General features: G+C 41.3%; 2 protein-coding genes across 4 annotated transcripts; one reads left to right on the plus strand and one right to left on the minus strand.

The window, feature by feature from the left end:
- Window positions 1-8,140: 8,140 nt before the first annotated feature.
- Window positions 8,141-18,485, plus strand: LOC130185136 (uncharacterized). Its single transcript, XM_056401430.1, has 14 exons — window positions 8,141-8,708; window positions 9,369-9,524; window positions 9,650-9,768; window positions 10,276-10,447; window positions 10,591-10,709; window positions 11,278-13,033; window positions 13,300-13,359; window positions 13,464-13,639; window positions 13,718-13,812; window positions 14,692-14,819; window positions 14,934-15,117; window positions 16,585-16,702; window positions 16,893-16,962; window positions 17,939-18,485. Exons 1-14 carry the CDS (start codon window positions 8,228-8,230, stop codon window positions 17,956-17,958), a joined length of 3,654 nt encoding a protein of 1,217 aa, XP_056257405.1. The 5' UTR covers window positions 8,141-8,227; the 3' UTR covers window positions 17,959-18,485.
- zgc:65811 (uncharacterized protein LOC393524 homolog) lies at window positions 17,990-26,486 on the minus strand. 3 transcript variants are annotated; one of them, XM_056401434.1, is made up of 9 exons: window positions 26,356-26,486; window positions 25,990-26,154; window positions 25,598-25,703; window positions 25,379-25,476; window positions 23,342-23,416; window positions 23,115-23,216; window positions 22,573-22,668; window positions 22,339-22,422; window positions 17,990-19,457 (listed from the first exon to the last, which is right to left on the minus strand). In XM_056401434.1, the coding sequence occupies exons 2-9, from the start codon at window positions 26,053-26,055 to the stop codon at window positions 19,368-19,370; spliced, it is 717 nt and encodes a 238-aa protein (XP_056257409.1). In that variant the 5' UTR covers window positions 26,056-26,154; window positions 26,356-26,486; the 3' UTR covers window positions 17,990-19,367. The 3 variants fall into 3 exon arrangements, with proteins under 3 accessions (XP_056257409.1, XP_056257407.1, XP_056257408.1); XM_056401432.1 differs by having other exon boundaries at window positions 17,990-20,513; XM_056401433.1 differs by having other exon boundaries at window positions 17,990-20,513; window positions 25,990-26,090; window positions 26,356-26,474.
- Window positions 26,487-27,274: the final 788 nt, after the last annotated feature.

Consider the following 27,274-nt stretch of genomic DNA (forward strand, 5'->3'; position numbering starts at 1 on the left):
CTCTCTCTCTCTCTCTCTCTCTGTCTCTCTCTCTCTCTCTCTCTCTTTCTCGCTTGCTCACATCTCTGCCTCCTTTTCTGCCCCCCCCCACACACACACACACACACACACACACACACATACACACCTGCCTTTACTGTGTTTCTCATCATCATTTGTTTTTCTTATATAAAAAGTAAAGTAAAGAAACCTGAAGCAGCTCCTGTCCTGACACCACTCCGTTCAGCAGCGTTAGAGAAGTGAGAAATACAGCGGGAATCAAAAAGCAGAAGAAGAATCTTTGACTTACCGTTTGGTGGCTGTCTGTCTCTACACGTTTAATTCCTCCTGCTCTCAGTGACACTAATTTCAGACTCAGAGTCTAAATGCACAAACACTAGAAAACTACCCGTCCGCCCACTTTCACCCCGCCCTCTTTTTAAATCCACACCCCAGACAAGAGTCTCTCTCTCTCTCTCTCTCTCTCTGTCTCTCTCTCTCTCTCTCTCTCTTTCTCGCTTGCTCACATCTCTGCCTCCTTTTCTGCCCCCCCCCACACACACACACACACTTCCCACCCCACTCTTTTCTCCCAGTCCCACCCTCTCTTTCTTTCTGTCTACACACATGCAAAGGATCAAACCAGCCACTATTTCAACAACTTTTTTTTTTTTTGTGGGCAGGCGATAGATTTTCTCCATGTGTTTGGTGTCTCATGTCTTTGTCACTGAGCATGATGGTGGTGGTGTTTCTCTGTGGGAGTGCAGCTGATGACTCACTGGTGTTTGAGGGGGGAACTCCCACAACATTGGACATTATTGACAGTGATTTTACGCATGCTACCATGGCGACAGACTGCAGCCGGGGCCTAATCACAATCACGTCGTCACTGTTGAATATATATACAAACAGTCAAAACCTGGGCACATGAACACACACACACAACCGACAGGGTAGCATTTCTTCCTGATCAACACCCTCTGTGTTTTCCCGCTTTTGTTACAGAGGAAAGAGTCTCAGGATGAAGGAATGTTGTTGGTTGCAAGGGAAAAAGAGGTGGGGGCAAACGAGTGCAAGTCATGGCTTGAGTGAGAAAGAAGAAGAAAAAAGAGGGAGGGAATGAGAGCAGAGGGAGGAAGATTGGGGGGGGAGACATGAAGGTAGTGAGAGAGGAATTTGGAAGTGGTGGCGGGGGGGTTTACTGGAGACATTTCACACTGCTGTGAGTTCATTAATTATTACTCGCTATCACTGTTTCATTGCTGGTGGTGATTGATGTGGTCTTAGTGGTTCCAGTGAGAAAAAGTAATCTGCCTTTGGAACAGAGTAGCGACATTATTTTACACTGAGGGAGAATCTTTCTAACTTTTCCTGCCAAATGTCACGTTACGTCATAAAAATTGCACGTTTGCTTGTGTGTCATAGAAGCTCATTGATTATAAAGCGGAAGAACGCCAGTGTCAGATCCTTCATTGCTAATTCTGTCTAATAATCCCAAAAATGTTCCTCTTACAGTTCGAGACAGAGGAAGACTGATTTAAAGTTGGAGAACTAGGAGCCTTTTTATTTGTTGTACACTTTCAGGAGAGGGCGTGGATACAGAAACTCCCAGCACAGCGTGGTAAACGCAAACAAAGGCAACTAGATTTTACACAAAGTTGTAGGTTTTTTTTACGACGTGGCTTGATTTTAAAACTGTTCGACTGGTCAGCAGAGAACAACAATAATTATCCATTGTTTCTTGTTCAGCAGTGATTTATAAAAATAAATAACTGCACTAGACTTGCAGATGGAGCGTTTGAAATAGCTGAGGTACTGAAACAGCTGAACGTTGAAGTGGCAATTAAAGTTACTGACAGAAGGTTAAAAGGTCGTTAAAATAGAAGAGCAGAAAAAAGTGCAGATGAAGTGTAAAAGCACTAAATCACGTGTAATGACAGAAAACAGATGAAAACGTGTTAAAGAAATGAAAGAAGGGAAACATTTGATAAGGAAATGCTGAAAGCAGTTGTTACTTGAGGAGTAGGAGATGAAAGCAGCTGAAATGTCAATTAACATCTAACTATTAAAAGCAGTTGAATTGTCGGTTGAAGAGTAAAAGGTGCAAATGCAAATGTCAGTCTGTGTGTCAGGGCTAAAAGTAATTGAAATTTCAGTTTAAGTGAATGTTGAAACATCGGGCCTGACAGCGGTTAAAATGTCCGGTGAAGTGTCGGATCTAAAAGTACAAACGTGTCTATTGACATGCAATAGGCGAAAGCAGTTGAAGTGTCAGTGAAAATGAAAGTGTTGAAAGCACTTGAAATACCATTTAAAGTGTCAGATAGATAAATAAATAGATAGATAGATAGATAGATAGATAGATAGATAGATAGATAGATAGATAGATAGATAGATAGATAGATAGATAGATAGATAGATAGATAGATAGATAGATAGAAATTCATGAGAGAAGGTTGAAAAGAGAATTGATTGATTGGTTTGAATGAAGTTTCTATGTGAATGTATGAATGAGTATGAAGGTCGAATAGGAGGCAACAAGTTTCTAAGATGAACAGAATTTTCAGAAGCTGAACATTTTGTCCTTTCTGTCAAAAAAAATCAAGTGTCAACGTCCTTAATGAGCTGAAAACGTTGAAGTTTGAATGGTGTTTCTAGGAAACAGTATGTAGAAAAGTATTTAGAGGAGGAGGAAGCAGAACAATAACAATAAATACCACAATATGAGTGTGCATCGCTGAAGGCAAGCAGACTAATAAAAACCTGGCACGGAAAGTCAGATATAAACAAGAAGATAGAGACGGACAAAAATACTCTGGGTGCGGACTGGGACACTGAGGTCGCTTGTTTGCTTCTGGTGAGTGTAAAAATATGCTGATGCACCAGCAGAAGTCTGAGTACCTGGTCAGTATCTTGTCAGCCTGAGCCTCAGGTATGAGCCAGGAGGATAATAACAGGTTTCAGAAATACTTCACCTGCAAAATACAGTGACCACAAGAGGCAGCTGAGCCTGCTGGAGCTTATAGCGAGGCTACTTGTGAAGCTACATTCTGCTGTGTTTACATCAGGTCACACACACACACACACACACACACACACAGACAGACACAGAGAAACACAATCGCCTGGGATATTTTATCTTAGGAATGAAACCAAAGCACTTCTTCTTTGATGACAGTGAAGAACAATGCTGTGTGTCTCAATACGGTTGTCATGGAAAACAACTTTTTTTCACATGTAGACAGAGGGACTCGGGGCGCTGGAATGCTAAACATAGGCAGCACTTCAGTGTTTCACTAAACGATGCCTCTGCCATGGTAACACTTCAGGTTTCCTGCACCTTTTGTACATCACTCATTTCCATGACAACACTATCAAACTCCATGGAAGCCACAGTAAATACACAACAGGAAGGGTGACATAATGTTCATCCGTTTATGTTCAGCAAATTTCAGTCACCACACCTTGATTGCACTACTCAGTGTCCTGAGTGTCCCACCCAAATCCCCATGGGAAAGAATGTCAGGCCACTGAGCTTCTGCAAGTCAGGTTTGGAGTTACAGTTGTGTAATCTCCCCTCGAAAATCTACACTGCAAATCTATCACCAACACAACTAACACACCTCCATCCAACTCCCTCCATGTGTGTGAGGAAGGTGGATGTGCTCGTACGCACACTTTGACTTGAGATTTCAAAAGAATAACAATGGAGTATAGGAAAACACAAGAGAGACATATTGAGAATAAGACAGAGGGGAGAATGGAGAATGTGGTTGGACCTGATTCTATTCTGGGCGTGTCGACCCCACCTTGCAATGTGAGGTAAGCCACGGTTTGTACTGTACCATTCAGTGTGATACGGCACTCCTTCCATAGCACAGCTATACAGAGTGCACTAAGAGTCAGTGAGTGAAACCAGTGTGCACGCTTGTGGAGCCAAAACTACATCAGTTATGCAAGAATCAAACCCTTTTTCAGCCCTTGGTATATTTTCGAGAGAGGAAATACTATGAGTCATGCATCAGTCAGTCAGATATCATTTTTCAGAGTAAGAATTTGACCATGCCACGGTCTACCGCTGCATGTAGCAGGAAGGGGGGGGGGGCGAAGAGCTGAGCCAAAACACGTTTATTAGATCCAAACACAAGTCAACAAATCACATGCCTGTGTAGACACTGAAGAAGACCAATAGGGTGGCTTGCTCAACAAACAGCCCTTTGTCGTGCTGCCATTGCTGATCAGCACTGGAAAAACCAGAGTCATAAAGGATCACTGAAACAGTTGTGATATTGTGTGAGATGCCATGTGTTGTGTGTGCATAAGTATTAATGATGATTCCTTGAAATGTTTTCTCAGGCTTGGCCGGAATCGAGGTGGTTCTATTGGTTCCAGTGCGAGCTTTACTGTTCACTGTGGGATCATTAAAGAGTCGAATGCAGCAACTGAATCTGCTACTTGAAAATCGCTTGAATACACAGAACTGAAGGACTTTACACTTTGACATTTTACATTGTGGAAACTGAGTTATGGCCTTTTCCAACGTCTTAAACGAGCGCTCCCCTGTCTCAGATTACTTGTTGCATCTTCTGTATTAAAGCCGTGGCTCTGGGTCTTGCGTTCCTAATTACTGCTGGTTTGTTTGTTAAGTTGGCAACGTCAGACATGAATCTCTCTGACACACACTGAAAAAGAGCATCAGCTAAATGCTAAAAATATAAACTTGATGTAAATAGACTAACAAGGCAGGACAGATTGCTATTTTTGGGTTGAGCAATGACAAAATCTCTTAATTAAGGTGTTTGCGAGGAGTCTAAGTGAGGGAGTATTTCAACAGGACTGTGTGAGACAAAGCCGGCAGAGCGGTGCCTACATGCCAAGGGAGCGAGCCTGACTACAGCCAAGTCACTGCTGCTTTACACAATAGGAAAGCTCCCCGTCTGTTGATGACTGTCTCCCTCCGCTCATTCTTTCTCTGGCTTACACAATGTTGCACCCTGCCCTGAGATTTCTAAACTCCTACAACAAAACCAGCCTGAGCGTATACAGTATTTACAGGATTTTCAGGGGTAACTTCAAGACCTTTTGAATGTGACTGTTCTTTTGAGTGAGGCAGAGCAAACAAAAGGGTCTGATGTCAGTGGTTTTAGTGTTGAAACACTCTTCTCACCACAGGCTGTTGACTAATTGGAAAAGTTGACCATCGCCCACCTCCTTGCTGCCAGTGTCACCAGGCTGGTTTTGATGATAAGCTACTGCACAGGCATGTCAGGAGTGAAACACACACACATGAACTCACACTCTTATGTATATCTACACATCCTCATGTATTTCCAAAAGTGGCCCCAGTTTCTGTTAGTAGAGACGAACAAACACAATCACATGTTCATACACTCTGCATATTCATCAACCTCTAAGGGAGTGACACATTTTCACACAGACACTGGAGGAAAAAACACACACACACACACACACACACACATAGACAGACCTTCCTCCCCAGATGATCATCAGTTTCATTTTCCAGGAATGGTCATCTCCCCAGTGCGTGTCCATGTTGTGGCCTTCTGCTCCACAGTAACTTGTTAATTGAAGGCAACCACAGCCTCATTTCATCAATGAATTGAAGGGCGTCTCTCTTTTTGGCATGTGGATGTACGAGCAGCTCGATTTTGCCATGCTGCCCAAAATCCTAGGTTCAATTTAGCATCAATTGTGACCCAGAGTCTTTTGGTATGTATTGATAATCATGTTTTACAATTACCCATCACATTCGAAATGTCGAAACGGTGTTCCACAGGGTTCAATACTTGGCCTCTTGTTTTTATAGTTTTTCTACGACAACGCAGTGTAATGTTCATTGCTACCTGGATGACACACAACTGTACATATACACACGTTACGATGACAATCCTGTATAACATTTTAAGTTTTTGCTTAATCTTTAATTAATCCTTAATTTCATTTTATTTAATCTTAGTTTAAATTTTATTTAATACTATTATACCCAGTTTTATTGTTTTTTATGTTTTGTTTGCGTGCTTATAAATGCAATTCAATGTTAAGGACTTTGAGCCAAATTTTATGTATGAAAAGTGCTAAAGAAAAAGTAACTTTATTATCATTATTTTCATTATTGATAATAATAAACAATTTTCTGCTCCTTAAAGATCTGTTTACTGCGAATATTTTCTTTCATACTCTGTATATTTGGGTAAAATGTGTTTATGTGCAGGCCAACCACTCATGTGGGAGACAGGCAGACTCAGATAAACTCTGAGTGAAGTTTGCATGTGCCCTGTTGGCTGCCTGCCTGTGGTCTGACTGAAAATCAGACAGAAACAGCGTCAGGAGTCTGTGAGGAACCAGACAGCGTCCAGTGGGGCGAAGGTCATGTGTGTCAGTTGTGGTGCCCTAGCCACCGTTTACATTCAATAAAAAAAAAAAAAAATTCCTCATATTTAGTGGAGCCGACCCGTTTCCATGGTTACAGGCCAGGGGTTTTCATTCTTGATTCACTTCCTCACCCTGAGCGCTCTTTTTGTAGACCTCACTCGTTTTTGTAACCCCCCCCCTCCCCTCGTGCTGACATTACTACATTTAACTACAGTTTTTCTTCACGTGATTTTTTTCTCCTCTTTGGGAACATTTCTGCTCCTCCTGTTTCCTGCTCAGTGCCACCCCTGCGTTTACGCCGCCCCCACAAGGCCTTGCTCTCTCAATGAAATCCAGACATGCACACTGTACTCGCGCTCAGAGTCTAAAGAAAACAACTCCTGGCTGTAGCTAGGCAACTCCAAATATGAGTCATCCCACTGCCGCGCCCATCATCAACTGATCAACCACCCCAATCCTCCACGCACACACACACACACGCACACACGCACAGCTTCAGATCCTCTTTATGAAGTGTACTTGTTTGAATCATTCAAACTGTGCAGCCATGGTGGTTCAAACTGAGTGGATGTGTGGTTCATCTGATTCTTCTGCCCTCTTCTAACCTACAAGCAGAACATTCCTCATGAGTCACCCACTGGGAGAAAATTACCTCAGTTGATAACATTATGGCCACAATGTGATGACTGATCACAGCTTGGCAGAGCCACTTATTGACTCTTGTTTCTTGGCTGATTACACAGTAGTTCACAGACCATAACACCAAGTCACGGCGTTTTTTCATTAAAAGACAGAGCATCAATAGTTTGTTAAACCCGTACTTAATACATTTATGTTTTACGATCAGGCCAGATGGCTCTGTTGGGAGGAACACTGGATATAGAAATTTCATTTCAATAAAGTACGAAAAAAAAAACCCCGAAATGATGAAATGCAAATGAATGTAAATGATATTCAGGAGTGATGTGGTAAATTAATCTTCCTACGTGACTTTCTGTATGACTTCTTTCTGTCAGTCAGATGATACAGTAGGTTCAGTTTGACTTTTTGCTTTTTTTTTTGGCCCTTTTTCTAAATTATTTAGAAAGAGGGCAAAGGTCAGATGTCATGAGATCTTTTAGAAAGGTAGAGCCACATATGCATTAGAAATGTATGGTTAAATGTCTTTTTATAAAAGAATAATTCACCTACACAATAGTATAAAACAGATGGAAAATAAGTTTTTTATTTTTTTTATTTTCAAGATAAGAAATTACTGTATTCTGAAAAATAAACCCCTTTTGACTCAGTGCTTAGATAGATAGATAGATAGATAGATAGATAGATAGATAGATAGATAGATAGATAATTGCAAAAATGCATGTGGTCATGAAAACAATACTCAATACAATTGTTGAGTTAGTCCAATGCAGTGCTGCTCTCTAGTGGAGAGAAGAGTAATTTGTGATAAAGATTATTAATAATTGATCTAAAGAGTGGATTTGTTTGCAAATTACAATTAAAAAAAAACCCCAGAAACAATTAAAATAAGCGTGTATTGCATGAGAGATATCAGTTACTCCTAATTACCTAATTATCTATTTGCTTTACGGGGTTGGAGACCCCGTGCCTTCATTAACAGCAAAAAAATGTATTTATTACCTTGTTTTATGAGAATTACTTTACTAGAGAGAGAGAGAGAGAGAGAGAGAGAGAGAGAGAGCTTTAACACCTCTTTTCCTAAACCAGCCACCTACAGAGCACGTGACACCATGGCTAATTAGTGAACAGGTGTGTTGTTAGGAAGTCTACTAAAACCGCTGCTGCTGGTCACTCGGTCCCAGTGTTTTGGTGCACAAACAAAAACGTACAGGAAATGCATTTAAAACAAAAAGGACACTGCGTCGGTGTCCTGCTCCTCTACACCATCACAACAATAAGTTCACCGTCAGTGGGCCGGCGCGAGCCTCCTCATACCCCACAACCCAGCTCTCATTTGGATCTGTATAATGTCAGGAACCGCGATTTAACGACGGCAAGCCCGAGCTATGCCCCCGGCCCAGAGGGCAGAGAGCGGCAGCACCAAGTCTTTGCCCACCTCGGAAACCCGGACCGAGCACACACAGCCGAAACCTCCGGAGGGAAACCTGAACAGAAAATGGCGTCTTCTTCAAGTGGCCAAAGATTCAAAAACCACCAGAAACTGAAGCAAACTGAGGAAGACTGGCTTGACTTTTCCAATGAAGACTGCAGCGAAGGAAAAGTTGAGCATATAATTAAAGGAAATTTTTACATTATTGGTCAACTTAAAGCAAACATCCCTAACCTGGGCTACCAATCAGATTCTGCTGTTTCAGGTAAGCTAATTGGCCTTTCCTCATAGGGTCCTGTGTCTGACATTTGTTAGTGTTTAGTTTCATATTTAGTTGTTAATTAGCATAATAATGTACATTTAGCAGTGCTGTATTCTGGACTCTGGTGTGTGAATTTAGGCAAAAAAATCTTGATGATCCCATCCAGACATGTTTTCAGACTTCAAAATTTGTGTTTGTTTTTATTTTCCATTAAAAAAAAATCACTTAAATAGGTAACTAGAGGATTCAAGTTTAGTACATAGACATTTGCAACCTTCAGCAGATAAATAATAACAGTGATGCTGTGTCAGAATTTGCACAGTGAAGGTGAAACAGTCAAGTAAAGTAAAAATATGCAAAACACTTTTTTAGTGAAGGGGGACTTTAGTAAACATAATAAAACATCATCCTTTTATTTGGCTGTTTAGACAGAGTTAAAATATGTTAAAATGCTTTATTGTAATGCAGCTACACACTGTTACCTACTAGAGGTCACATTTTTTTTAATATGTAGTAAATCCTAAACGGATATGAATAAAGTAAAGTATTTAAGAAAGAAATCTTGTTCTCTTAAAAACCCCATTTATAAAAAAAACAAAAAACATGTCAGGGGAAAAGACACTTGTTCTGTGAACTCGGAGGTGGTTTGTTTTTGTTTACCAGTCCAGGCTCAGGGAGGCCAGGGGAGGAGCAGAGGTCAGCGGCTCAGGGGCTCGGAGGAGAGCTGGCAGAAGCTTCAGCCTGTGGTGGAGTGTGGAGACGATGCCATGACCCTCGTTGTCAGGAGGAGACGAGCTGTACATCTACTGCTGGATCGAGGTGAGGCCACAGCTTCTCCATCTGCAAACACTCTATCAGCTCTGTCTGGGTTAGTGACATTGGTATCCATAGCTTAAATGTGAAGTGAAATTAAGGTTTTGTTTTGGTTTCTATTTGTGTCTCAGGGAATGAGTCATCTGTGGCCCTGTCCCAGCTGCCACCTCATTGTGGTTACTCTGTTCAAACCACATGGCGAGACCTCAGTCTGATGGCTCACTACGATGCCTGCCATGTCGCACAGGAGGTAGGGGGATCCAAACTGTATAAACCAGTCAGATTCCAGTACACACACATTATTAATCACTGCTGACTTTTACCAAATAGCCAGTTCTGCCTCAGGACCTCAACACACTCCGAGCATCAAAGATCCCGTCGTTGGAAACAGTTATATATGTGAACAAGACGGGTCACGTCTGCGCCCTGATGGGGAAACTTCCAGCCTTCATTTTTTTGGCCTGATGTCAAACCAGAGGCGGCCCTGACTGGCTCCGGTGCCCCAGCGATGCGGCCGAGTGCCTGCGTTTTCATTTTGCCCTGATCCCTAACAGAGACTGCTGATTTTGATTGATGGAAAATCTGGAGAAATGTTGTTTACTTCTCATTTCTTAACCATAGCTCAGAGTTAAGAAGAATTATGCACTTCGTACACTCTTACGTCATCAAGATGGTTCATTATTTTACGAGAAAAGCTTCTTCCTTGAACATAGAGATGTCTTCTCTAATATAAAAGTAAAAACGTGTGTGTGTTCAGGATGACAGCTACGTGTTGCCTCTGCTGTGGAGGGGGACTCCAGTCGAGATGTCCTGTCCAGTCTCTCAGACACAGCCTCACGCCACGGGCCTGCCCTCCCTGTGCTGCTTGCCGTATGGTATGACCGTCACAGTGCAGGGACCGGCTGCTGCAGAGGAGCTGAGCATAAATGGTAAACACCCAAAACTTAATTTAAACTCTTCTTTTTATTGGCCTTCAGCTCACTCTAATTACTTTTTTTTTTTTTTTAACTTTTCTTTCCTGACTTTAAAATAAACACAACGGTCGTTTTTTCTTTCTCCCTTGTCACTTCAGTGAGAGGAGAGTGGAGCCCTTTGGTGGTGTTAGCTGAGCAGTGTGGCTACGTCTTGGACACACGAGGTGCAGAGACTGTAATCACTGCTCCGTACCTTACATGTGGCATCACAGTGAAGGTGAGGTGAATTTCAGAAAATGTATCGTAGGTGGATACAGATTGTGCTGCTCAGTATGTGAACGTTTTTGGTTTTTTTTTTTTAATGGAAACATTCGAGGGAATTTCAATTTAATGTAATACACTGAAGGACTTTAAGTCAATACATTTCCACTAGAAAACAGAATCAAAATATCTTCAAGAATCAAAATGATCACCTGTCATCAACTATTAATGAACTGTTATAAATTAAATAAACTAATTCACCAATCATCACCAAAATCACCTGAAAATACTTTGTGAGTTAAATAGAAATTTTTATATATAAAACAAGAGATTTTATCATTTTAACCACTAAATGCCCTCAAACATTTACAGAAATGTCCTAGTACATCCCTGAATCTTCACCTCGACTGGTGAATATGGACGTAGTTAACCTCCTTGCACAATATTCATAACTGAATAAATCCTTGAATGTTTACAACATTTCTAAATATTGAGTTCACACAGAGTTCAGACATCTACTGTGAAGTCTAAACAGAATTACATCTGTTAAATTTCTAAAAAAATATATAATTTCCCCCCCCCAGGATGGAAAATTCACACTTTCTCTTCAAATCGGAGAAAAAAGCTTCACACTGTCCTGTCCTGTCTCTCCCGCTGAAGAACTGCCGCTAACCGGTCAGCCTCTTGTCAGCGGCCCTCATCATCTGAGCAGGGGGCCGACGAAACCGCTACCAGAAACCCTGCAGCCTTTTCCGTGGGCCCCGCCTTTCTACCTGGCCCCGCTTTACTATCCTCACCCCACATATCATCATAAGAACCTGAGACCTGATGTTCACGATGCACATAACCCTCCCACTCCCTCATCTTCAACTCCTGACCCTGCGTTTGTTCCGCAGCCTCTCCCTCCTGCTGATTCCCAGCCCGACTATCAGGAATACGACTCCCACCAGATTCCTGTCGGGGAGTCCTATGAACAGTTGGCTGCACACGGTTCTCTGTCGTCTGCGGATGAAATGGAAGATTCGGGACGGCTGTATCAAGATCTACAGCGCAAACAAGGACCTCCTGTCTCGGGTGTCTCCGAGAAGCACGGCGCTGCACGTTCTCCCTGCTCGGCTACTCCAGGTCGAGTTGAAGCGCCTTCTCTCGGGCCTCCCGGCTACGCCTTCAATCCGTACTACCACTACTACCATCACCCCAAGATCCCTCTTCCTGGCCCTGACCCTGATCCAGGTCCTGGGGTTCCTGAAGAACTCTCTTCAACTAATTCTCACACCCGTGAATTTCCTCTGTTGCCCCCCAACGTCCAGCAGTCTGAGGCCGACTCAGGCCAGGTCCCTCAGCCTACGCCTGACGCTGCCTCTCATCCTTACATCCCTCCTGCGCCTCATGCACATTATCCACAGTCTTATCCGTACCACCACCACCACTACTACTATCACTTCCCGCATATTGCAAGAGGCGAGGCTCAAAGATTGGCTCCTCTACACACACACAACACGGCTGCAGAAACAAATTTGCCTGATGATCACCCACTTTCTCGCTCATCAGTGCTTCCAGTTCATGACGACTACAGTGTGAATCCCGACGTAGATCAGCCAAACGCAGAAGAAACGGTTGATATTGAAAACTACAGTGCAGATCGGATCAAAAATCAGCTGTCGTCTGAAGCTGATGATGTAAACCCAGAACTGGAAGACAAAAAGAGAAGCTCTACACCTGCGTCTCCTGCAGTCCAACCTCGCCTCCCACCCTATTACTCCCCTGAACCACACCCCGTTGCAGCACCTCCTCCTGAACAACCCTCCTCGCCTGCTCAATCCAACCGTAATCCCCCTCCTCACCCACACAACTACCACCCTCACTATCACCTCTATCAGAGGTATTATGCACCTGAAAGTTTACAGAGTAGAGCTTCAGACCCTCTGCTCCAATCTTCTTCCTCTTCAGTGCAGCATCCATCCGGTAGCAAACATCAAACCACTGCTTCGCCCACAGAATTGACGTATGATGTTCAAAATGGCCGCCTACATCCTTACTACTATTACTACTATTACCACCTCTACCAGCCAAAAGTGCCCAAAGACGACGGGGACCTTCATCCTGCGGACGCCACGGGCTCTGAAAAAGAATCTTCAAAATCTGAATCTCAGCTTCCCTCGGACTCTGACGGCGGCAGGATGGATTTACTGGTTCATGCTCCTGAGGCGGGACATCCCAGCATCCCTTGGCCACAGCACAGTCCTTTCCCCAGCCTCTACTCCCATTATATGAATCAGCAACATCCACGTCATCCTGGTGGAGGAGAAGCAGAAGAGAGGCCGGGTAATGAAACAAGAGGTAAGGTGTTTTTGTTCAGTTATGTTCATCTTTCCGGGTTAGTTGACGTGTCCTCTGTGCTGCACACAGATGTGTAGAGATGGTGTCTTGACCTCAGATCACCACAGGGGGGCAGACGGTTGTTCAGAAGGTCTGGTGTCTGGCTCCAGCTGTAACCTGACACCTGTACAGCATTCATTCTGACATAAATTCAGCCATCCTCTGTTTACTGTTGAAAGTATAACTAGCTCTCCTCTCGTTGTTTATTCTCCTTTTTTTACACGTAGATCGCCTAAAGGCCGACACACACACGCCCTCTGCCTCGCCCTGTTCATACCCTGTGAAGGGTGAGTCTCTCAGAGCAGAAACCTTGTGGAGACACGTCCACCTGAAATTAAATAATGATAAAGAAAATACTCGTGTGTGTGTGTGTGTGTGTGTCTCCCAACAGACTGTACAGTGGGACAGCATTTTGTCTTTGCGATGCCTGACTCCGTGGTGGAGCCCACAGTGGCCCCTCTTGCTCATCCCTCTGAGAGCAGTAATGTATCCTGCGCTCTGCAGAGGCTGACCTCTGACCCTGACGTCTACATCGTGCCCCTGGACGGCTGCGGAGTAAACAAACATGTAAGGCGCACCTCTGTGGTTGCAGTGATGCTGTCCACAAAGCTTTGTCTTTTGACTGTAATGTCGTGTCCTTGTTAGGTGTTTGGTGAGACAGTGGTTCATCTTTTGGAAGTCCAAGGTTTCCACTCTCTTCAACAACACCACGACTCTGCGCAGGAGTTCTCTCCTGTCAGGTATGTGACCTCTGTTGGCAGGTATTTATTCAACAGATATGTTTCCCGTCAGTGTTTTTATTTCAGAGGGAGGTCGGAAATCTCATTTGGCTTTGACGTCAAACATTTGCAATGCAAACGCCTTGTGCGGCTGAAGTTTGTTCTCTCATCCTTCCCTTTGGAATAATGACAGAACCTTTGATCCGCCCTCAGCCGTTTGAAAGTGGATTTATTTTTTTTGTTTTGTTTTTAATTTATTTATTTTTAACTATAGGCCTACCGATCACTGTGAGTGGCTTCTACTGACATTCTCTCTGTGGTGGAAATTATTTCTGCTCTTTATTCCATTGTTTTATATCAAATTTGTTCTTTTATCTCACCCACAATGCACTGGGCTTAAAACCAAAGAATCCAAAGGGGTCCATGAGGGACAGCAGTCTGGTTGTGCATTAAACACATTTGTCATGAAATTTTTTTATCTGATCAGTTAAGATGCACAAATTGAATAAGAAACAATATTTACAAATTTACTCGTCTTTTCACTTTCTCATTAAGCTTTCTAACGCCCGGAGATCGAGCTCATACACTGACCCTGAAGATCACAACGGGATTATTTGACCTTCATTTCCTGTAATTAGACATAAACCAAAACACAAAATAGGAGGAAAAATATAGATTATCCATCCCTTTAACTTCCACTGATACAAGACACTTTGACAGGTATTCACATATACTTACATATACATTCACAAATGTTCAGAAATCACATCTCGCACACACGCGCACACACACACACTTGCACTAACAGATATACCATGAGCGTTATAAAACAGCTCTCTGCATACGCTGTGTCTTTTTGATTTGTTTCTATGGACCAACATCTTCTGTGTTGATCCCCAGGCTGATGGTGGAGTGTAGTTCCTCCCCAGGTGCTCCGGGTGAAGCGAGGCTCCATGTGATGGATCAGCCTCCACCTCCCATTCAGTCTACACCAGCCACCGTCACTGTGCAACTGAGAATTGCAACAGGTGAACACTTTTCTTTCCGGTAATCTCATTAAATGAACTTGCACGTCGTACCTCCTTTGACGGTTTAATGTGGCGTTTACAATCAGTGAAGCAGATCTTCTTCTTTTCTCGTAGACGAGTCCTTCACCAGCTACCACCCTGAGGCTCACCTGCCTCTCAGTCTCATGCGAGGCAGACCCCTTTATCTTGAAGCGAGACTGCTGGACCCCCCCCCAGGGCCGGACCTGGTGCTGCTGGTTCACTCCTGCCTGGCTTACACTCACGCTCCGTACACCGGCTGGATGTCCATTTACAATCGGTATGTTTATACACAGAACATGGAAAATAAATACAATTAATTTAGTTTAATTGTTTAAATCGTCCCCAGTCTTTGGTGTCTGTGTTTGGACTAACCAGGATCAGAACTTTTCTCCTGGTGTTTTCAAAGGATTATGTGAAATGCTTCTGCGGCTCTCGACTGTTGTTAAGTCACTTGTGCTGATTTCCCCCCTGAATGTTCCTTTATCGTCACAAAGCTCGAGAGTTTAAGAACAACCAGCTATTTTATCTTTTTTGGCTGATTAAACATGTAAGACAAGAATGCTTTGCACTGTTGGCTTAGTGTGTTATTACACTACACGCTGGTCTTTATCCACACAGTAGATTTATTATGCGACTGTTTGAATCCCTCGCGCAGCTGCAGGAGTCAACAGGCCGTGTCGGTATATTATAATCTGTTCTCCTTCATATGCCAGTATATTTTTTTTTATTGAATTTAGATGAAATCCGAGCAGCTGCCTGCGAGTTAGGGAGAGGATTATTACCCTTCTAATAACAGACCTAATCCCAGGATCACACCACACAGTATCACAGTGATGATGGCATGATTTGGCAGATGCTGGGTGACAGATCAGGGGTGTTGAATCCAGCATGGCGACTTTGTTCCATTTCCTGTAGTGACTGATAACGCTGCATCTACAAACAAACACCTCAAGGCTTTTGATGGAAAGACCAGAACGTTATTCTTTATTTTTGCCACTGATTTCTGCTACTTCATGCTTTGTGAACAACAATACAAGTGAACTTCACACAAATTTAGGCATTGTTGAGTCCAGATCCATATATAACCAAACAGGACTCGCGCATTCGTTTGATGAAGTATGCAGGACAACAGATAAAGTCCAACACGTCTAATCTATTAAAAGTATAGTCAAGCATATAAGTTTGAGATTGCTTACAGAGCTCTGGACTCACCTGCTCTCGTCTCGCCGGTTTAAGCAGCATGCAGTACTTTCTTGTTTCAGACATTCATTCTTATACACACAGTCTCTGTGTAACAGGATCACGCCGCCTCTTCTCTCCTCACACCACTCTGACCTGAACCTGTTATCTAAACATGTCATACTTGTACTTTCTTGTCTGTCCCTGTACATCATTCTGCAATCTCAAACGGCAAACAGGGTCACAATGTTCATAAACAATCATAATCATCAGTTCAAGGCTGATTTGCCTTTTTAATCATACAATGCATACAGTAGTAAACATAACATATCCCTTCAGCATGGAGAAGATTTAATTCTTACTTCAATAACCTATCTAATTAGCAGATGACCATTAAAGTGACAGGGCACATGCATGTTCATGGATTTTTAAAATATCTGATGGCCTGATCTCTAGAGCCACCCTCAAGACAAACTTAACATTTGTAAAACTTTGCACTCTTTACATTTAATTTTTGGTTGGTGTAAGCAACCTAACAGTCCTGTCACTGCTGTGTGTTGTTCAGCTTCAGCAGTTACGGTGATTCACAGCTGCTTTCTTCCCCCCACACCATCTGGAGGATCATAATCTCCGGCTTCCTGTCCCTGCCCTCAGACAGTTCCTCTTACATGGAGGATCCAGAGGTACCGCCCACTTAACAAACTCCCACAAGTAAACACTGACTGTATTCATGTCTATGAAGTGTCTGATAATGTGCTATTTTTAAGGTTAGGCCTCTTAAAGATGAGTAAACTAAAATACAGTAAAGTGTAGACTAAGATTACTGTAATTACATTTAAATGTGTTTCCTGTTTTCTATTTTTACCCCCCCAGATCTACTTTTTGTGCTTGACAGAAGTGTGCTCTGCTGCAGGTGGTGACTGCACTGTCGGCTGGAGCAACAGTAAGTAGCTACTAGTAACAAGGTTCTTATAAATATATTCATTATAATTTGGACGTGTAGGTTTGAGGAAGTGGTTTTTTAGAACACTTCCATTTTTTTCCACTTGTTACTCAACTTTATGGTGTGTAATCTCTGAGTGTCCTCTCAGAGTAAAATGTAGAACTAATAAATAATGATGTAAACTAACACAACTAAATTTTGTCCAAATCTGTGACTCATCCAGTAGTGGAAAAGAGTTTGTGGGAACTTCTGCATTAGTGTTAGGTTGAACTATTGCACCAGCTCCATGGGGTTAAAGTCTGGAGACTGTGTCTGCTCTTCCATCATCTCATATTTTTTTTTCCTTCTAATGTTTTGCCTCATTATCTTGCTGTAGGATGAACCCGACCAACCAGTCTGCCTTCCTTTTGTGACCTGTCTTTTTGTGATGGCAATACAGTATTGTTCTAATAATGCATCAAGAGGTTGTAGTAACAGTTTGTTCCGACACTGCCTTTGTACAGACATCAACAAAAGTTACCTAACCCTCGTACCATTAAAGGTTATTCACTTAAACTGTTTAAAAACTATAAACTACAAAAATGGGTGTGTTCTAAAGTGTGTGTGTGTGTGTGTGTGTGTGTGTGTGTGTGTGTGTGTGTGTGTGTGTGTGTGTGTGTGTGTGTGTGTGTGTGGCCACCCTGACAACTCAACAATTGCTGCACAGATGCATTCGTTTGAAATACATAAACTATATTACGACCACATAATTTTCATTCCCATTATCCAATTAAGTCGTTAGACTTCACTTTGCATTCCAAGAAACCAGAGCTTTAATAGCAGGGCACGGCTAAAAGCCACAGCCGCAGATGATGCTACATCAGAATCAAACGGGGTGAAATCATGACAACCTGTTGGTAAAATGTGTATTCTCAGAGATATCAGTGTTGAGGACACATACGTCACATACAGTAACTTATTTTTGTTTTCCTCACAGGTCCCAACGGTGATGTGTGAGCAACGAAATAAACACACTTTTACAAAACTGCACATTTTGTTTTGTTATTTTATGGAAACAAGTGCACAAGTGGTGTCAAAGGAGAGAAAAAAACAAAAATTGGAATATTTATTTCTAAAATTGAACTTAAAAACAATATAGTGCAATGTAATAGTTCGTACTAACATTACAGAGAGAAAAGGAACACAAGCAGTTCAAGGCTTTCAGCTTCAGCATCTTTTTTTTTTTTTTCAGTAGGACACTTAATCAGGAACAGAAACCTGAGGGAATGAAAGTTGAACTATTTATTTTTAATAACAAGGTGCTTTCCTCAGCAGCTTGAAATCTTCATAAAGTCAGTAACAGCCTCAAACAGAAGCTGATGACTGAGTTAAGGCCTGCAGAACATTTCTGTCACACACAAGAAGGTACTTGACTTTTTTTTTTTTGCCCAGTCCTGCGGCCTTTTGAACACACATCATGAACAAAGGAAATCAAGTGGAATGCCTTTTTTTTTTTTTTTTTTTTTTTCATTAACAAAACAACAGCAAATAAAAATTACTTTAGTACCAATATAACTTTACACCTCTACAGTAATAAAATAAAGAGTATCAACAAAGTGAAGCCAACCATCCAGTCATTAAAACCCTGACAATCTTAATGACCGGTGTGAAGATGATGCAGCACAACACCTTTAAAATGTAATGAACTCACATTTAAAGGTGGCAACAACGGTCCAGTAAACCTTACATATAGACTTATGATTTTAAAGAAAATGATCCCTTTAGTATTCATACATACATCCCTAACACAAATATTGGTGGTATTTGTCACGGCTCAGTGAATGTTGAACATGAAGCAATAGAAAATAGATTTTTTTTTTTTTTTCTTTTTAAAAAGCACAGAACTTGAGTAAAAGTATTAGTGCTGATGTCATCATGTCACAAAACACTGCATATTAAGAGAACTGCTAAAATGTGTAACAGGCATGTGAACGTTATAAACAACCAGTCTACCATCCTCCCCAAATTAATTTGTCATTAAATGGATGTGTTGTTCTGATCGTCAGGTTACTACACACAGTGTCACAGTTTCTAGTTGGATGAATAATGGCTAATTATGAATAAGATCCATTTCACCTAGGGAATAAAAAATACTTAAAAAGCACAATAAAATACTAATGTTTTCTCTGAGCAAAGCAGTTGTTTGGTTTTGTTTTGCAGTTTCAAAACAGGTCAGATTGTGAGCTCAATGTAATGTTTCAGGATATAAAAATGCAATTTAACACACTTCTAGTTCAAATACTAGTGTGATCACATCAGTAGTTGACATACAGAGGAAAACCTGTAAACAATGATTTGCTGGTTGAGCCTGAATTCCAGCAATGGTCTTGACTGATGAGGCAGGAGGGTTAACTGAATCCTTTTCTTTAGTACACAGTCGAATAGTAGGCAGCGACGTCCCGACTGGTTTTCTTGATCTGTTGCAGGAGGATAATGGTGCAGACCAGGGCAGTAATCTATCATGCAGACACACAAGGAGAAGGGGAAGTAAAGAGCAGTGACGGCACAAGGAGCTGTGAAGTGAAAAAAGAAAACTCGCTTCCTCCTCCTTATCACCTCCAGGATTAAACCAGCCACACAATGAGTAAGTGGGAGAGAGGTTGCACTGAGGCCCCTGCTACTCGTCTGCATGCAGCCATGAACAAGAAGCTCGTGTGAAAATGAAAAAGGCAAGATGTTCAGTGAGGAATAAGTAAAGGAAAAATCCAGTGGCTGTAAAGTATTCTCCAGCTGCAGATATCAATTTGTAGAGGGAAAAAAAGAGACTGAACTGACTTGCTGGGGAAAAAATCTGTATGTTCTTTGCCAAAAAATAGAAAAAAATTTTAGTAGCAGTTTCTCACACTGGTGGAACGGACAAAAAATATTTTGAGGAGAGAGGAGTTAATTTTTAAGTGGCTTAGTGATGCACGAATGTTTAAAATGTGCTAATAATTATTAGCTTAATTAGAAGCCTGTGTGTGTTCTTTGATTTAAAAGATGTCTGCTGTCAATTTCACCCACTGTAGCTGTGCTTGGAAAATCTTGGCATATCATTAGCATTTGGCTAATTATCTGTAGGAATGAGGAAAAATATGCCACCAACACAGATGTTATCATTTCTGTTTCTTAGGGCTCTTGGGGGAGATAGTTCCTTTAAAAAAAAAAGGGAGTTGACGACATCCTGCAGTGACCATGCTGAGAAAGGTGGGTAAAAAATATATTATGTTTGTATTCTTTATGCCAAAGCATTGTGGATAAAAAAAACAAAAAAAAACAATCAAGACAGCATTACAGTGAGAGTGAAAGCTGGTCTGAGCGCACTAGGCCTGAGCCACAGGGATGTTGGCCACAGTGAGGGGGGTGAATGTGACCGGGTCGTGGTCAGGGTAGGAGGTGGAGACAAATTCATGCTGAGATGGTTGAGGGTTAGCGAGGACAGGGGTGGATTGAGTCAGGATGATGTACTGAGGCGATGATGCAGACAGGCAAATCTTTCTACTAAGCGTCAAGCTGCAAATCAGAGCTATGATCTATATGAACAAATGATCGGGAGAATGAAGGAAAAGAGAAAAAAATAACCGGGGCAGGGGGAGGGGTTTTGATTGAGAGAGACAAAGGGATGCAGTGAGTAAAACACGGTTGTTAACTTTATAATCAACACGAGCAAAAGACAGAACTGAGCTTGTCAAGGAACATGCAACTGAATGAAGCAGGCTTTTAATAAAGATATTTGTCACTTTCACTGTCGCTGTGTTTTAAATGTAATTTGATGCTAATTAGGCACTTAATAGCTTTACAGTATGTACTGTATTGTATGAAGTGTAACTTGTATGTTTGCAGTACAGTATGAATGATGCTCATTGTTTTGACTTTTTAATCCATTTCACTAAATGTTAGTGTAGGATGGTCTGTAGCCATGCTAACGTTAGCACGCTAACATGCTCAGAATGACAATGCTAACATGCTGATGTTCAGCAGGTATGTTCACCATGTTTAGTTTAGCATGTTATTATGCTAACAACTATTAGCTATTAGCATCGCAATTAATTGCTATGAAAAACGGCTGCAATGTAATTCAACATATGTTCAAAGTACGGCATGTCACTGACAGGTTTCGATTGTTATTATAACTATTATTATTATTATTATTATTATTATTAAGTGTCTGACAACATTATGGAAAAGGACCATGACATAGATGGGAGCAAGATCCTTTTTGTTCAAACAGAAACAGCCGATATGTCGCTCTGTTCAAAGCCGCCACACTTATTTGACATAAACAATCATTTTATCTTGCGCAACAGTTGCTGGTTTAACGTTGCCTCGATTCGTTAGTTTGTTTGTCTTGTGCAACTTTCAGTGGTGGAAGAAATATTTGAGTGAAAGTACCAATACAGCAATGTAAAAATATGAAGTGCAAAGTTAACAAATTGGCTTTAGCTAATAACAGCAGCCCTGGTCTGTCTGCAGCAGCTCTCCCTGCTCTTGAAACAGCATTTTTCTTGTGGAAAAAGTGCTTTGCTGATTTCTTCTCCTATTCGACTGGAAGTGATCATCCCATCAGAATGATCACTGTAATCACTATGGTCTGCAAAGTGCAGTGTGCGGACAGGACTGTTTTCATCAATTTAGCACAACAAGCCACAACTGCAGCGTGTCCCTGTCAGGCAGTCTGTGGAAGCTTCATTCAGTGTGGTGTGTCATTTTGTTGCCACAGTATAGAAATGAAACAATCTTTTAGATAATAAGCAATGCTTTGTGTGCTCCCACTCTGTATCGTACAGCTCTCTCTAACTCTCATTTAAGTTTAAACTGTGGTCTCCCTGCACCAGCTCACATCCCGTGAGATTTCAGAGCGAGACTTTTCCTTCAGCGAGACGTCAGTGACATGTGAGACATTTGTTTATTTGCGTAGGAATCCTATCCATCATGCTGTCAAGCATTTAAAAACAATCTGATGACAAAATTTCTAATAACAAATCAAACAAATTTATTGGATTATTAAAAATGAAAATGCAAATTAATGAGCCATTAATATGAAATGAGTGTAGACTCTGATATTATCCCTCTATTTGATGTTTTTAGAGACTCACACACTGCCTCAGTTTTTGTCCCTGCAGGCCACTGTAACCTATTTGACTGTGAGCCCAGACCACAGAAGCACAGACCTGTATCTGTTTTCTGACTGGCTGCCTTATTTGGTACTTCTACAGTATATCTCTAATTTGCATTTCTTTGCACTCCATGATGTACTGCAGTGTACTTTGATTCCTTTATGTTCAATTATTTTGTTAAATTAACTTCATTCACTGTGTCTACGCATTAGAAAGCGCAGCGTGCGACACGTGTACTTACCAGCAGAGCTCCAGTTCCAAGGAAGATGCCCATCACGAGTGGCGCTTTACTGTCAAAGACGTTTGTGATGACACCAGGACAGTTCTGTAAGACGACCAAGACAGGAGACACTGTGAGCACCTACTGTGCTGTAGTTGACAGGTCCAGCTTTCTCTTAGGTGAAATCAAAACAAGACGTCACACATATTCCTACCAACTTCATTAAATCGGCTCCATTTCTTAGCACCAACTTACGGGCATGACGAGTTTCTCCATGAATCCATCTGGTTTAGGACAGGTCTGTTTAACCACCTCTACCAGCGAGATCCCCGTGATTCCACAGCAGTGAAGCTACAGAGCAGGTGGAGGAGGAGGAAGAGGAGGAAGGGAGATGAAGAACGCTCAAAGAAGTCTCAAAATGAAAAATCAATGAGCAACAAAACCTCATATCTGACATTTAAAAATGATATTCTCAATACATGGAGGCCACCAGTGTTAACAATTAAATAAATAAATGAGTACTGATGAAGTTTTTAATGATGAATTATAATAATTTCTTCTTGCTGGTCATTTAGATATTTTACACAGTTTATTTGTATTATTATTTATTCAATAATAAAATAATATTTCTTTATTTATATATCAAACACTTTGGAATTCCATATAAATAAACTGTTCAAAGACGTAGAAGGATTCAGCTTAAAAATCCTTGAGTACAAACTCCATTAAAACAACAGCTTAACAGTAAAACTGCATGTTATCAAACTGGACTGAAGGAATCGTCAGTCTGTGCTCACCATGTTGTGGATGAATGTGAGAGTGACACCAATTCCTGGATCTCCTCCGCTTATATACAGACTATACAGGCTATTGTAGAACTCTGCAATGTTCGCTCCAACCTAAATTATGAAAATTAAAAAACACAACACCGTGGTTAGAAATATAAGGTATGTACAGGTTTTTGATTTGACTGTTTTCCATCCCATATTGCCGTTCCTCCCCTCCCTCTCCGTTTCCCTCTCACCTCATATCTCCTGGAATAAGCAAGCACTCCGACAACCATTTCAGCTCCGGCTAGAATGGCCAGAAGGGCAGAGAACTGAAAGGAGAGGGAGAAGTCAATAAATCTTAATTAAACGACTTTAATGAAACAGATTATTAATCTGATGAGCACACAGGAACAAGTAAACAAACAGCATAACACGAGGATATGCAAATATGCTTGTGTTTGTTTTCACCAGTAGGAAGAACACTTCACCTCATTGCACTTATAAAATACGAAGTGTTTTAAGAAGCAGTGTTTTCACCTCATGTACCGATCATCATCACTACTGCTGACTGACTGCAGTTACTAAAAGATGTTCTGACATGTTCTGTCTGATAATCTCCATTAAAACGTGCACGGAGAAGCAGGCGGTTTCTTCCCTTGCTGCTCGCCTAGATCCTAATATGACCGTCATATTAACAACTCGGGGTAAGACAGTGTTGCGGTTTGTTGCTGTGAAAATGTCTTCGCTGCACTACTTTTCTATGGCACGGCTTGTTTTGTTCCTACAGCACACAAGCCTTCTCAGTCTTCTGCCTCTGTGTGCTATGTAACAGTTAAGGAATGTCTCTGAACTTTACCAAAGCGAGACTGTTGCAAGTCTATGAGATAAAACTGGAAAATCCCATTAAACAGCATATCAGAGGTAGAATAATAAAAGCGTTATTTGAGAAGTTCTGGCAGGTCATCCTCGATTTTCAACAAATTTTGTGCATGTTTGATGTTGCGTCATACTTGAATCCCCCTGTTTGATCATTTATTAGCGCTTGTTGTTGGGGATATCGAGTCGCACCACCCGACTCACTCTTTGTGTTTAAAAGAGCGTAAATCTTGTCACCAGCAGAGAGGATGAGGAATGAAAACAAGAGACTGCTGGGGTGCCAAATAAAGACAAAAGGTCAAAAGTGCAGAATCCCGAAGATTCAGAGATCTCACCGGAGGGAGAGCAAGGAGGAACTAAAAAGATCTCCTTACATTCCCCGTTCCTCCCTCGCAGCCATTATTCTCACTGGTGTGTTGTGGGTGTTTCTCAACATGAAGCTGAAACAGTTTCGATACTTTGAGGATAGAAATCGAGAGAAAATATGTGTCTGCAGGTGCCAGGAAATGAGTGATCAAAGTATATAGTGGTATATAGTCTGTTACTTTCATTTAAGAATTACAACTTCTCTATATTGGTTTAAACCTTTGTCCTTATAAGTCAAACCTCAGGGAGTGGCTGATTTACAGTGAATACAGTATTCATTCAAGTTGCACAAGCAAACAAAGTGATCTCAGACCAGCGAACATGAGAGAACTACAAGGTAAATGGAAATACAGAAACTTTCTAAGAAAGCCCCGCATCAGTTTTTTGTGGTTTGCTTGCTGATCGTCTAGCTATTGAAGCATATTATTGAAATCAATTTGAATCCTCAAGGTTATTTTAAAGTTGCATTGCATGTGTTGTTGATTCGTCTTACAATTATACATGTAATATAGTTATGTAGAGATCTTGCTGGAGGATGTGGGGGTTGGGCATAGCACCAAAACAAAAGTCTCTTGCACCAGCAGTTTTAGTCTCTTGTGTGTCAACAGTCTGTTCATTCTGACTAAAAATGATTCCTGAAAATTCTCTGTGAAAAGCAGAAGAGGTAATCTAGGTAATCTAGCACCTTTTTAGTTTTCTTGGTTCCTAATTTTAAAAGACAGTACGTGTAGTTTGTTGTTCTCTGTCGGCATCCGGTTTCCTGTCTGGAACCACAATAAGAGAGAACTGGTACACTGGTTTCCTTTATTACCTCGTCTTGGGCCACATCTTATACACGTATACTCATTTTTTTAAATTGTCTGTTGGCACACTATTTCACCTATAAATAAAAAAAACTTGGCCAATTAAGTAGTTGCTCAAATTGTTGAAAACAGAGCTCTGTCACAAGATTTTTCAGAGAAATGTGAATTCACTTTACACTTCACATGTTTCACAGCAGGAAACCTGGCTGTTGTCCAATCACTGTGGATAGAAAAAAAACATCTTACCACTTGCAGAGCACATTTTTTCTCATTGCAGGCACCGTAGTCTCCAAACATCACCACGATGAGCATCACTGAACCCAGAGCTATCAGCACCGTCACACCTGATGCAAGAAAGACCGAGACACATCCGTCATCAAATATGTGCAAGAAGCAAAAATATCTTCATGCTTTTTTTTTTTTTTTGGGAGAAATAGCACAAATTTGGATAAAAGACAATCTCACCAAAAATAAATGTCTCTGTGTAGGGGATATCCATTCCAAAGATGCCTCTGGTGCTATTGCTGAACCTCAGCCACAGGCCTAGACCCAGGAAGGCAAAACCCAGCAGCTGCCAAACAGGAAATGAAAGCATTTCAAACCACAAAAATACAATGGAACAGAATGCCACTGTTGCAACAAGCACAATTAATCGGATGTTTTTTAAAAACAGAAAGAAAGAAAAGAGGATATTCTGTATTTCTATTTTTAGTTTCTGCTGTAGAGACAGTCAAGAGACAGGATCTGTATTTTTGTTTGTTTGTAAACAATATCTTGCAAAAAAAAGGAAAAAACTAATACAGTCAAATTTATATAATAAAAAAAAAATAATATAACTAAATAAATAAAATTCTTACCGCAAAGATGAGGTTGAAAAGGATGAGGATATATTTGCAGACGATGCCACATCCATCCAGTGCCATGTTGACCAGCGGTTTGTCGGGTGCACTTAAGAAGTCTGTAGGATGTATGAACGAATTACCTCAACACTTCCTGCAGGCCTGTTGCGTCGCAGGTTACACCTATATTCAGAACACACACGAATACAATTTCTGTAACCGCTTAGTTTCGATGGTCATGCGGTGTTTAAGCTGTAAATCCGGTGTTAAGCTGTTACGTTTAGACGTTTTAACAGCGCTCTATCTTTTTTTAAAAGATATTACAGCCTCGAATGATGCAGCAGCCATGCAGAACAGAAAGTTAACTACACATTAAATGCATACCTGTGTTCGTAGAGGGCTTCGGCACTATTTCCTCTTTGGGCAGATAACCGTGAAAATGCACGAGCAGGCAACAGATCCCAAAATCTAATGTTGCTGCGTGTCTAAATCTGCAGCCTCTATCTGCGTCACGCCCCGCCTCTTTGATGTCGCTCAGTGTTGCCATTGGCTGAGAGCGGTGAGTGACGCGATGTAACAGCTATGAGCAGATGGGGGGGCGCGCGGGGGTGGGTGGGTGGACTGCAGAGGAAGGAAGGCAAAGTGAAACTTTGGGAAACGAAAGCCATGGGAATGTAAAATTCTTGTTTTATTCTTGATCCAACATGACTCACTTTTCCCAGGAATTCATTAGCAAATAAAGGGCCAAACAGTGTTGCAGCCCACTCTAACTCGTTATCATTTCTCTGCTAATTTTCTACAATTTTCTATTTTTCTACAGAGGAAAAAATCTCCCTAGAGGTCTTAGTTTTTGAGATACCTCCACCCGAGGTAGAACAAAGCACAGCCGTGTTATTCCCACATCTGTGATGTGTCTATTTTATGAAGTGGGTGGTTGTATAAAAACATTTTACTGCAAAATCAGTTTAGTTGGATGATATTTGGATTTGGATCCAGCTGATACATGCAGTGAAATAAGAAAATCACAAATGCATCTGACTATTTCGAAAAAACTTAAACATACATTGAATATAGGCAGGGACTGAATAGATTATAAAAAAATAATTCTATTATACAGAATATATTCCGTAATTTTAAAAATAACACCAACAATTAATACAAAATGTAATTTACAAGTACTAGCAGCTGTGTATCTGTTAGAAACACTCTGTATAATAACATCTTCACCTTCGTGCATGAAGACAAAAGTGAAGTCAAACATGCTGCAGCTTGCATCATACAAGAGCAGCAGATGCAGGATCAG

Source organism: Seriola aureovittata, chromosome 17, assembly GCF_021018895.1.
Source record: "Seriola aureovittata isolate HTS-2021-v1 ecotype China chromosome 17, ASM2101889v1, whole genome shotgun sequence".
Classification (NCBI taxonomy): domain Eukaryota; kingdom Metazoa; phylum Chordata; class Actinopteri; order Carangiformes; family Carangidae; genus Seriola; species Seriola aureovittata.